Source organism: Oxyura jamaicensis, chromosome 10 (genome assembly GCF_011077185.1).
Source record: "Oxyura jamaicensis isolate SHBP4307 breed ruddy duck chromosome 10, BPBGC_Ojam_1.0, whole genome shotgun sequence".
Taxonomy (NCBI): domain Eukaryota; kingdom Metazoa; phylum Chordata; class Aves; order Anseriformes; family Anatidae; genus Oxyura; species Oxyura jamaicensis.
In genome coordinates, this window is record NC_048902.1 from 21,133,453 (window position 1) to 21,146,544 (window position 13,092).

The following is a 13,092-nucleotide window of genomic DNA, read 5'->3' on the forward strand; positions in this document are numbered from 1 at the left end:
ATGATGGGAGGGTAAGGGAGAGGGGGGCGGAGCCGTCCGGCCGCCATCATGGGAGGGACAGGGCCGTGAGGAGGAGCCCGGCCGCCATCATGGGAGCGTCAGGGCTGTGAGGAAGGGCCGGGCCGCCATGATGGGAGGGTCAGGGCTGTGAGGAGGGGCCCGGCCGCCATGATGAGGGGAAGGGAGGGCGCGGCCCGTGGCTCCCTCACGGTCGGGGCCCGGCCTCCGAGCAGCCCCCGGCCGCGCCCGGGGCCCCGAGCGAGCTCCGAGGCCCGCTCCGGGGGCTTCCACCGCGTCCCGGCCTCGCTGTGCTCGGGCGGGCTCCGGCCGCGACGTCCCGCGCCCGGCGCGCACCGCGTGAGGAGCCCTGGCTCCCGCAGCCCCCTCACAGTCCTTCCGTGAGGGGTTACAGAAATGGCAAAAAAAACACAAGATTTTACAAAGGAGAAAAAGCTATTGTACGTATCAAGGAATTAATCCACGAGTTACCCCCACATCTGGTCTGAATTTATTCCCCTGGCTCCGCTGCAGTGCAAAACCCACGCCTTTTGAAGAGCCTTCATGTTATTAAAAATGCCAACAGCACAATTCAGTCAGAGCAAGAGGCAAAGAACGAGAAACCCCCCACATGTTGGCTGCGAAGGTTCTTCGGCCCTGCATGCCATCCGGATGCCGAAGCACTAAGCTGAACTGGTTTTTACTGGGGGGAAAGGTGCTTCTTCCCATCCCCTTAGGCCCTGTGGGGGCCGACGAGGTGGCGCAGCCTGCAACCCTGCCGCCTGCAGCCCTGCCTTGGTCCTGCCGGAGCAGGATCTCTGCTCTTTGGCCTCGTTTAACGGTAACGACACGGACTAGTGCCACGCTGAGGTACCCCAGCAGCATCCCTCTTACCCTGCCGAGAGCCCCCAGCACCAGCCGGAGAGCACGGCTGTGCTGGCTTTGAGGCGGTCTTCCTACAAGAAGCTTCTTCTACCGCTTCTGGTGCAACACAGAAATAAGGTTTAGTTTACGGGTATGTATGAGATTAGAAGAGGATCAAGAGCCACAGAATCTAGGAGTTCAAACCTAGCAATGAGCCCTTGGTTTCATGTGGGGACACACAACAGTTTTTCCGCTTTGCTTGTTCAGAAAGGCCAGAATTCCACCACCCCTACTCCCCAAAAAAGTAATAAAACCCAATCTTTTTATGGTTATCAATACAATTGGTTAAAGACTCATCAGTGCCAGAATTAGATGCTATAGTAAACCAAAGTCCGTTGCAGCTCAGTCAACTCGTGCCAGCGGATTATACAATTTCGTTTATCGTAGGCTTGCAAACAACAGTTTGATAATTTTAAATAGCTGCAGGTAATTAATGAATTATTCACAGAGTTTTAATAACACTTCCTTCAGCAATGGAACCGCTTTGTTTTCTAATCGGCTTTCTCAGTATTAAACTTTCTGTGCTTCAGACATGATGCTCCCCATCTGGGAATAAACACGCATGCTGCTGTGACCCCAGGAACGAGGAGGCCTTTGCAGGCTGCAGCTCAGGACAGAGGTTTTTGGGGTGTCACCACGTTCGGCCTCGTGAAGACACAACACGGCAGCGTGTGCCGCTATCAGCGCTAGAGAACTTTTTAAGGTTTGTTGAGAAGCTGTCCAACAGAAATAATGAAGCATGCTGCACATCCAAGGCAGTTCAGGATGCCTTCTGACAATTATAATTGAAAGCTCACTGGATGTGAACAAATTGCTATGGCTAATCACTGCTTCCTACCCTCAAAATTGCAGAGAGAAAGTATTCACAGGACCTGAGAGAAAGTATTCACAGGACCCGACTGACTTTCTGTTCCTGCTTCTTCTCCTCATGGAGACAACAGAGCCGCAACTGCTAGCACAAAGACAACTTAGCTTAAGTCACAGCCTGAATGGGCAGCCTCATTCTGAAAGAAATAGGTCTTACTAATGAGGTGTGCTCCAGATTCATCTGGAACACAAATGAACGTTCCTCTAGCAAGAGGAAGATCCTCTTATGTTAGCTAGACAAAGTATGACTTCCAAATTCATCGTCTGTTTTTTGTTGTTACCCGTTTACCAGGCACTAGAAATAACATTAGAGACGTAATTATAGATCAAGTGGTGTAGTAAGTTATATCCTCACCGAGTCTAAACAGTTTCATAAGCTCAAGTGTGCTGTGAGGATAATTATGAAACTACTGGGAACCGTGCGATGACTGGGAGCATATTAATGGTAAAAATATTATATATTTACACAGCACGTTTAAATTTAAGCATTTGGATTAAAACAAATAAGTATGACTCCCATTGTACAGACAAGGAAATTAAGGCACGGCTCTCTGAGCCGAGGGAAGTATTACCTCCTAGGAAACCAGACAGTTCTCATTTTGAAAAAGTCTAAAGGTTTCTGCTCAGGAGGAGAAACAAATGCAAAGGAGACGGATCAGGCCCTGAGGTCATTTTACAAGATATTCACTGGAAGGTGCGTTGCATATCGAAAATCGGGTTCAAAGCAAGACCATCATAACCAGCTGTAACAATTTCAGTCCGTAAACCACTTCTATTCTTTTCTTGGTCTCCAGTATCCTTAGCTTTTAAAAAAGCATAAACACCACTTGTTTTCCTTCGGTTTTAAAGGCTGAGAACTGACATGAGAAATGTCGTGCTTTACAGAAAACTGAGTCTTTGATGAGGTCTGGTACCAGCTAAAAATCATAAAAACAGTAACTAGAGCATCAATATTTAATATAAATCTTTATGACTGTATATACTAGAAATGATGGCAAAAGAAACACAGATTTGTAGAACATTGGTTCTCTTCCAATTGTATTTTACAAGATTCAGCCTATCAGTACAATGACATTTTTGCAAGTATCAAAAAAATAAAGCAAAACAGTATTACATTACACAGTCAAGACAACCAAAATAGTGATGTGCTTAACAGAATCTATACAAGTTAATCTTTAGTAGGTCATCCTTGCTTGCTTCCAAACAAAAAAGTTGCTGTCATTTTTTTTTTTTTTACATTTTTATTTTTTTTTTACAAAATTATGACACTAACTAAGAAAATGATGCATCTATGCTACTTCTCACCAGCCATTTATCAGCTTGTTTAGGATTTTATTTAAGCATCAAGAATCTATGACGCAAAGCTGAAATTACATGGTTTTGGTGGAATCAAATCTTTGAGAGTAGTTCTGTAACGTCTTAAGAACTTTGTTCTTCAGCTGAATGACTTTAATGTGACAATTTTATTTCCAGAAAAAGCGTCTTCCCAAGAACCTTCCTTTAACTTCCACCTCCACAGCAGCTTTAACTGATCTTCGTTATTCACGCATGCTGTTTGCAGCAGGACCAGCTCCCTGCACAGCTGCGTGCAGGGAGAAGGAAGCGGGTAACACGTTACCTGGGGAGAGAGGGAAGGGGGAAAAGCCTCCCAGAGCCAGCTCAGCCTAAGCTGCTGTGGAACTACACCCTGCTGCTGTAATTCTAGGCTTTCCTTTCAGTCTTCACATTTCAAATTCATACTGTTCACAGAGCGGATTTTAAAGTCCCTTTTTAGGGACTCAGAAATGAAACACCTTCGATGGATCAGTTCTCCCAGAAACAGGAATTTGTCCTCTCGAATCGGAAGACGTTTACCTCGTCTCAGGAGGGGAAGGCCATGAACAACGAGCCGTGTGCTGCTGTCTGACACTCATTGTACTGCCCAGGTGCCACGCGCCTACGATTTCTTTATTTCATCTTTGTATCAGTCTTTGATAATGAGTTTAGAGAAGCTTAATGGAGCTGACTGATTGAATCAGCATGACTGCAGATCAGATCAGAGGTACCACCTGCCTGCTTTGCCACATAGATCCATACAAGTCCTTTCACCAGAAAAATACTGAATATTTAACTTGAAATTCTGCTTACAGTGGAAGACTTAATACAATAGCGATTAGTTTCTCTTTGTACCTGTTAGAACAAACTTGTCAAACTGTGCTGATACCATACTAGTAAGTGGAGTTGTGCGGTGTGGTGGTTTTTTAATTGGCAATACGTTGTGAATGTTTACTTTCTGGCCTTGACTTTCTGAAATGCATTACCTTATAATTTAGCTACCTGTACTAGATTAATCTCAACTATGTAAATATTCATTTTACACAGAAATGTTAGCTTTGTAAAGGTGTGCTCCCCAGGTCCTTCAGGTGGAACATAATGGAGCACAGCATGGGGAGGGGATGAAGAAGGCACAGAAAACTTTTCTAATTCCCCAAATTTAGGTGTACTCAGTGCTGATCCAGTCCTCAGCCATAAGAGAGAGGAATGACAGCAAGGGACACCCACTGAGTTCAGCAGCCACAATTCACTGTGCTACAAGCATCTCCCCACAGCCGGGGGCTTTCCTTAGTTTTAGCATCAATTGTGAAGTTATCACCTCATCGTCTACTTTAACGTACTAACAGGATGCAGTTGATGCAAGTTGCTTTTGACACAGAATAAAAGGTATGGTTTGCTATGCAATGCTATATGCAAGTCAGAACCAGAAGGAAAAACTAAAGGGGAGATGTGGCATGAGAAGGACGCCTGCTGCTAACAGAGAGTGAGAGCAAACAGTTCTGCTGCCCAAGGCTCGCTGCCTCCGCAGGGCATTCCAGCCAGCACCTCCTTCTATTCTCATACAGCACCTGCATATCTGATTATTTTTAATAACACATTTAAATGCTTTGTTTAAAGAAGATATGCCTCCTTAGCATGCATCCGCTTGCTATAACTCTAGCTTTGGGAGATGTTTGATCAGTTCTTGACACATTCAGGCTTTCAGATACATTTCAATAACAATTTAAAAATATTTTCCTACAGAGATGGAACGTGCAATGAATCAAAGGTGGAAAAGAAGCCAGTAACACCATGGTGAATGCTATTCTATCTATACAACAATTTAAGGAAATACATAAAAAAAAAAAAGAGATTGAACATATATTGTCAGTCTAAGTATGAAATGTTGTTTTGCTGTCAGAACTAAGAATGCTCAAACCTGGAACAGAATACATACGGACATGTACAATTAACACACAATTGCCATGATCAATCCAAAGACCACAAATGAAATCATTGAAAACCTTGGAAATAGAACGTTGTGTTTTTAAAACATACATAAAATCTGAATAAATGATACAGCTATAAGATTAACTGCATAAGTAGCACAGTTCTACATTCAAGACTCGAGTAATAAACATAGCTGAGACTCCCCCGGTTATCAGTGTCACTTTTGGTATGCACAATTTGATCCAAACTAATGTCGGAGAAACAGTTAAGCCTTACCCTCGAGAATAAGGAGATGAGAATAAAACCTGATGGAATATGGAATATAACTTTGCAAAGACTGTTTATGCCAGAAGTGTTTGACATTTTTAGGAACTTAGATTTTGAAGAAGGTAGACTCATTCTGCAAAGAAAGTTCAGAATGATAAATACCAGACTTGCAGCACATTAAAATATTAATATTTAATATGTTTACTAAGCAGTCTCTGTTATTGTTGTTGTGCATCTATGTAGAACTAAATCCTCCAATTTACATTTTGATTTCCCTCACTGATCTGATAATCACAACACAGATACAGCTGTAAAGTGCAATGTATGCTTTGGTTTCCTCAACTAAAGAAAGCACTTCCATAATGGTTTTAGCCAAAGATAGGACGCACATGTTTAAGGACATTATCTGAACAGATGATAATCATTTTTTACAGTCAGAGAAAAGCTATGAACTACTTAACAAAAACGGTTTCATTCTGGTAGACTAGTGAATTTTAAAGCAGTCCTATTATGTAAATTACTCTAAGAAATTTGGAAGAATTCCACATTAAACAAGGATTCACTGTTAAACTAATTAAAAATCTCAGATTTAGATTTACATTTTAACGAACAACTAAAAAATTGTTGGCAAACCATGTAGCAATTCAAATACAAGCTGACCATTTTCAAAATCTATAAATATTTCCAGAACCATCTTATCAACATAAAAACAGGAAGGAACGGGGATGGTTACAGGGTTCACACGTCTGCGCAAAAGCATATATAAAGGTAATGTTATGTACATTTTATTTCAATAAAGACATAAGACAAACAGCGTAAAGATGCCCAGATGCCCTAAAGATAAATACATTTAAAAGATTCTCATTAAAATGAATCTGTAGTATTTCTTTCCTGCAAGCAAAATACCTTTCTTTAAATACAAAAAAAATCAGTATTCTGAATTGCAAATGTTTTCACTTTTTTGCAGAAAATCTGCCATGATGTTTTTTTGTTTTTTTTTAATGAATAAGGATTTTCCACAAAACAGGCTTGCTCTACATGCTAAATTTTTAAACAGTTCAGTGACACAATGTGCTAGCTACATACACAACAGATAATATAGTAAGAAAACACTCAACCTGATGAAAAGTTAAAATCTTCATTAATACACTGGAAAAAGTTGACATAACTCATGCCTTTTAAAATCAAAAATACAAAAATTAAATGTTTTCCTAAAAAGATTTTCCTTATTTTAAGGACTCATTTGAAAATGAAGCTGCATGTAATTTGTACAATAAAATTGTACAAGTAAACAGGTAATATACATAAAAAATTAATTGACATACTTCTCAATTATCAGTTGTCCACCTTTAATTTCCAATACTGTACTTTCTTAACAAGCATACAAAATATCAAACTTCTCTTTAGAAAAAGTGCCGTTCTGTGACATCTTTTACACAAAAACAGTCTGAGCCTATGGCATGTTAATGCAGTCGAGAGGCAAAGCATCCTAACTTTTACAAATTATACCTTCCATAAAAAGCCTCCTGAAAAGGAGATTACACACCATTATAAAAATATCAACCTCTTGTAGTAGCTGCATTAGAGAACCAAGGCTTGAAGACTATTTCCATATAGCATAGAAAACCACTATGATAGCAGACTGACTGCGGGGGTGGCATGGGAGTGTTCTGTACCACAGGATTATGCATAGTTACTGGAAGGTACCCTCACTGTCACACGGTTTAAAACTGATTGTAACGAAGAGCAGTGTAACAGAGGTACCATCAGCCCATGCAAAACATCTTAAAATACTGAGCCACTGTGCAGAATACTTCATTCCTGGAGGAAACAGAAGGCAGCGGTAATTGAATTGCATCAAACCTAAGAGGTGACCAAACTAATTCTCCTTTAAGGATTTGCATGCACAGTATAGTCTGAGGTATTCCTTGTCCATCAGTTGTTTGTGCCACTGCAAGATATCGTCTGTCCAGAGTACATGCCATCACAATGGTTTAAAATATTCTGAATATTAGTAATTCTTATATTCTTCTTATCTAGCCAGTCTCTTGATTTTTGAAAAGATTTCAACTACAGTAGAATATTACAGAAACAAAATATAAATGCAGGGTTTTTCTTTCTAAATGAAACTTACATGGGCTAAAACTAGAGAATATTTTTAAACAAATATACAGTATGCAGGCAGACGAAGCAGGAAAACGGCCATTCAACTGTATAATAAAAAACTAAGAAAATTTGGCTATTTCCAGAAAAACTATGAAGCGCCTCAACTAAAAGGAATGCATAATGAAATTCTAATCTAATACAGGTCAAAAGTGTAAAAAGGTTATAAACCTTAACAGGAAAAATAAAACAACTTTTACTGGCCATTCCTGTTGAAATGAGAATCTTAAAGTAACAGAAAAGTGGCTACAAACCCACTTAGAGCACCGAACAGAGAGAAAATAAGAGTCCATTTTCAATCTCTGTTATATCATAAAATCCTGTGTTTCTACAGGTCAAACTGCTGGTGGCAGAAACAGAATTCTTTATAAACTGCAGATGTCCTGTACATAAAAAAATTCATCGGAGTTGCACTAGTTCTAAAGACTTTTCTGTTCTAGCCTACCTACTGTGTTGTACTGTATTGTACTGTATGTATTCAATCTCAGATATATAAAGTCTCTTTCTGTAACCCTTGATTATTGTTGGGCACCAAAGATAAGAAAAGCAAGACGGGGTACAAAAATGCAAAATTTCAACAGTAATGGCAATGTTTTGTTTTAGTCCAAAAGGGTCCTGCATTTTCTCCCCCTTCAGTAAGTAGACAAAAGGCTTTAATCTGGGGGTAGCAAGTCATGCAAGCGAAATCTGTCTCTGATGTGAGGTCGGACATCTTCATTCTGTAGGCAAAAAAAGCACAGGTTTTAGAAGAACAAACACATCTATACATCAGAGTTCAATACGGGGAAATTTCTAACCCCAGTATATTAATATGACAAAAAGGAAGCCATGAATATTTGTAATTACAATGGTCTTACAAAAACAATTATATTACATTCACAACAATTTTTGAATACATTATTTCCATTTTACGAATAAAGGCACACAACACAGCCACCAGAAGGCTGTACTTAACCTAAATTTCCAAAGCTTCTCAATTTCATTATAACTGATGTCACAGTTCTCCAGGTTTTCATTAAAACCGCAGCAATAGATGATGCCATTCCGTCCTCTGCTGTATCAGTAAGTCCTTGTACAAACTCTGAATTACGGCCCAGAGAAACGCTTTCCAAGAGACATCTGACTTTTAGCAGTCAAAATCTCAGTGACTCAAAATCTGGAAGTGTGTGATGCTGCTTGGAAGAGCTAACTAATGTACTGGGGGGAGAGGGGGAAAGCCAAATGAAGAAAAGACTTACCAGCTCTACAAGTTTCTCCAGAAATGGAATCAATTTTAGGAGTTCATTGTCATTTTTATCCATGAACCAGCTTTCTATAGGAATTCCATTTGAAAGCTAAAGTAAAAAAATCATCAACAAATGACTTACACTTAATTTACCTCATAATACGATTAGTGAAATGACATTTTTGGGAAAAATGTTTCCAAGATGGAGTTTATTATTATGTATTTTTCCTCTAAAGTTTGTATTAAAATTCACTTCTGAAATGACTCCTTCTTTTGCATAAATCATTGCAAAAATTTCCACATCAAAGCTGAAATAAACCTAGCTGTAGAAGATCTGCTGAACTGAAAAGCATTGGTATTTTGAGAAAATCTGATGTTAAAACAACACATGGACACTAACAGTGTACTGGCTGCGGTTTGTGCAAATGAGGCTAAGTCAAACAGGTGGGGGGTTTTGGTTCGTTAATCTAGATGAGACGTTAGAGATCACTCTCTGAACTCCTTTATCTATATAATAGGACTAACTGGAACAGTTACACACCATACTTCTGGAAAAACCTAAATCACAGAGTACAACTTTATAACATTTACGTATAATTTTCACAGCTGTGTCAGTTCAACCAGTGATCTGTTCTTAATGATTTCACTACCATTAAAAAACTAGGTCTGCAACAAAGTCCAAGGGACAGTCTTAGCAGACCTGGTGGCTTCTTTAGAAAAGATGAACAAGAAACAAAACTGGCTGGTTATATAGCTTGTTCATAAAATAAGTCACTCATTTTACACGACTGGCTCTTCACAAGAGAAAAGCAAAGTAAAGCAGAGCAATTTGTTAAAGTATGCTAAATAAATTTAAATACAAAGTTACCTGCAAACAAGGCAGTCTTAAACTTAAATACTGTTGTCTTTTTCGCTGTATTCCTTTAGAAAGTGTTTTGCCATGTCTAGGAAGTTTACTGATGGCAACATACTTACCTGATAGGCAAAGGCTTGCGGTGAATTGTCAATTATGATCGTTTTTGAAAGGTCTCTGCCAAGAATGTTTAAATCCTTTATGTAATTTCCTTGTACACAAACACAATGCTCACGGAAAAGTCGATGCCTGTGATTAAATTAAAATACTAATTAATGAGAAAAAATGCAACATCACATGGCATAAAGAAAAAGTTAACAATGCCAAATGTTTTTTTTTCTCCTCTTCTGATCTACTTAGCTCATTTTTAAGAACCTGTTCCATATTTTCCATTCTACTTTGACCTTTTTACTGGTAAAATTGCCAGCTAGGGTGATTTTATATTTATCTAGTTCTGCAGGCAATTGTTTGCATTTAATCAGAAAAAGCTCAGCTCAGATGTAACAAGCATTTGTCAACAGCGTCTTGCTTTCTAACCATTTTTGCAGATGGATTGACAAAGGAACCCAAGATAACTGAAATTATTTTGCAAGGCCCCAAAATCATTGATTATGTCTGCACTGGAACCAATTTATTGAGTTTGTTCTTTTTATTTTGCTTCAACCACTACAGTACACAGCCTCCACATGCCACTGTTAGAAGAAATATTTTCCTTCTATGCTCCCTCTGTTCACAATAAACCTACTTCAGTTTTTAGAACCTGAAAAAAGCCTTGAGGTCAAAACATTCCATCAGCTTCTTCCTACCCAATTCTCTTTTAATTTATTATAGAAGAAATACTTAGCAAATGGATGGATGCGTAGAATAACAGGACTCAAGTAAAAAAAAAAAAAAAAAAAAAAAAAAGGAGTAAAACTGAAATTTCTTAAAACATCAACATGACTGTAATTCAAAAGTAAGTTATAAACGAGGCAGATTCCAAGTTTTACATAGCTGTATTACAATGCAGTTTCTTTAAAGCTGTTATATTTTTAAGCAAAGTTTTTAGAAGCTGTACAAAGCGTGCTTAACTTCATAAAGGGGTTGAGTTCCTAATGTTGCTATGGAAGAAAATAAGCTGATGCCTCAGCAGCGAATGAATTTATATATAGATTCTGAGTCACACGTGTGGAGTGCCTGACAAATCTACCTTTAGGCTAATGTCAAAACTCATCATGCCTTGATGTCAGGTTTTCAGTGGCACATGAATCACATCTAAATTCATATATAATGAATTTCACAGAAATTCTGTAAATGTTTAGAACACAGCCAAGCAAGTATATTTTTTACACTTTCCCTGTTAACAACAAAATTAAAACTGTAGTCCTCAATCATAGATATGAGATACCTGGAGAAAAGGAATCAGCACTATGGACACACAGACACATTTTCTGAATGTGCAAATATCTTGTTCATACAGCCTGCTTGGCTGTGTGATGCAGGTAGGCTCAGATATTCCAACGATTGTGCATTTCTAACTTCAAAAGCCGAGTTTTGCTTGCTCATTCAAAATGCAGTAGGAGTAAATTTACCAAAATAAAACAATGCAGAGAAATGCTTTGCCAAAGACATTCTCGGGACAGAATTTACACAGTCCTGACTATAATCAAGTCTAGTTGCTACTTTCCTTACTTGGGATACCCTAATTAGGATGAATCCCTGAGAACCCCCCTCTTCAGTTTCAGCTTTCCCACATTAACAGTCCACCTTCCAGATGAGAATAACAAAGAATCTCATCTGATAGAATTTGTCTTAAGGCACTGCTCTTGAGAAATGCTAATCTCTTCCAAACAAGTCTATGTATGAACAGAAGGAATGAAAAAACACAACTTTACTAAAAAAACAAACATTAGTTTGTGACTGAATAAGAAATAATGTTTGTAAAGATAACTATGTAAATCATTATTTATAAATAATAAATCTAACACAAACAGCTTAAAAGTAGTCTAATGCTTGGAGCTTCCAGTAACCTGTTCATTTTCTTTATTCATTACATATATGCAAGAGCAGCTAAAACACATTTTTGATACCCAGGAGGTCATTTTCAGTGAGCAATTCTATTATGCTGCAGAGAAGGAATGGCTAAGTGTTTTGGCCACAAGAGTGCAAAGTAAAGATGTCTGGGTTTATCTTATCACCAAGGCAGTAATTCGACCACTTCATTTTTCTCTCACCCTTAGACAAGCTGAGCATAAGCACAAAGAATCAGTTTAGAAAGACACAGTGCAATAAAGAAAACGTCAGAATCACTTTCTTCATCACACCTGTTAGGAAATAAGTGTGTTTGCCTACAAGAGGTATAATCACCATTTTTCATTTTTACCTGACCAGTTGCTTTTTAGGGTCTAGTATGTTCAGTAACTTGTCTGCGTACACCTTCTTAGAAGCAGTAAAAAGAATGATCTATGGATTAAAAGGAAAAAATAATTATTTTAGACATAAATATGCAAATATAATTGAAAAATAAAATTCAAGAGATAACATTGAATTATTTTTACCTCATAAATCTGAGACATACGTTCCAGGAATTCTCGGAAGAATGGCCTTAACCGGACGTAGACCTGAAGCAGAGACGCACTTTATTAAAAGATTGAAAATATCGCAGCTATTGCCTGCATGGCTAAGTATCAGTTTGTAAAGATTAGGTCAAAATGAGCATTATGAGTACAGTAATCATTAAATACTAACTTCCAACAGAATAATAACTTGATTAAAACAAAATTAAGTTAGCTTGAAGCCTAAGCAGCTATAAATTAAGCATAATGTGGTAAAATCAGGCTTAACGATTTTACTGGAGAACTTGATGCAATTAGAAATTATTTAAATTATATTATTTACAAATAAATACAATTATTTAAAATATAAAAGGTAGACAATCTCTCAAGAAAAATGAAACCAGTTGCTTTGACTAAACATTTTGAATCTGCTTCCACCAGCTGGGCAGCATCAGTTCGGTTACTAGATAATTTATGCCAGCATATAAGTAATCTTCCTAATAACTTTACTCCACCAAGAATTACACATTGAATACGGGGGTGTCAGAAGTGATAAAAAAAAAAAATGGCTTCATCTATTTCCAAAGCTCCATTAATTCACACACCACCAGCACAGAACTGCACACATCCATAAATCATTTCTGGTTAAAAATAAAAAAAGCAGACTCCAGAGAAGAGACACCAAGCTAGGAGGCTTCTGCATCTCTCTCACCGATTTCACTCAAAGTACGAGACCTAGGCTCCCACGAAGGCACCTACATAAATCTGTAAGTCCTGCCCAAAGGCCCAGCACCACAGCAGACGTGAGGGCAGATGCTGAGCACCGTGCTGTTCGTGGTACACCAGCCACACTTGTGTTTGGAAGATGGCCCACTGCGGTTCCAGGCACACCTTTGGACTTGGCCTTAACCAACAGTGAGAACATATGCTGAGGGGTGAAAACGATGGCCTTCTCCTCTGCTTACCTTTCTTTTGGATTCAGAGACTGCCCACGTACAGAATAGCACGGTTTTAAGAAA

The 13,092-nt window shown here is 38.7% G+C and overlaps 1 protein-coding gene across 1 annotated transcript in view; it reads right to left on the reverse strand.

Moving 5' to 3' along the window:
• Positions 1-2,798: 2,798 nt before the first annotated feature.
• CTDSPL2 (CTD small phosphatase like 2) overlaps positions 2,799-13,092 on the reverse strand; it is a 42,596-nt gene continuing 32,302 nt past the window's right edge. Inside the window, exons 9-13 of the mRNA XM_035335751.1 lie at positions 12,077-12,139; positions 11,902-11,981; positions 9,662-9,788; positions 8,700-8,795; positions 2,799-8,180 (exon numbers count right to left, since the gene is read on the reverse strand). Of these exons, the coding sequence (XP_035191642.1) occupies positions 8,115-8,180; positions 8,700-8,795; positions 9,662-9,788; positions 11,902-11,981; positions 12,077-12,139 (432 nt within the window). The 3' untranslated portion in view covers positions 2,799-8,114. The remainder of the gene's footprint in view (positions 8,181-8,699; positions 8,796-9,661; positions 9,789-11,901; positions 11,982-12,076; positions 12,140-13,092) is intronic.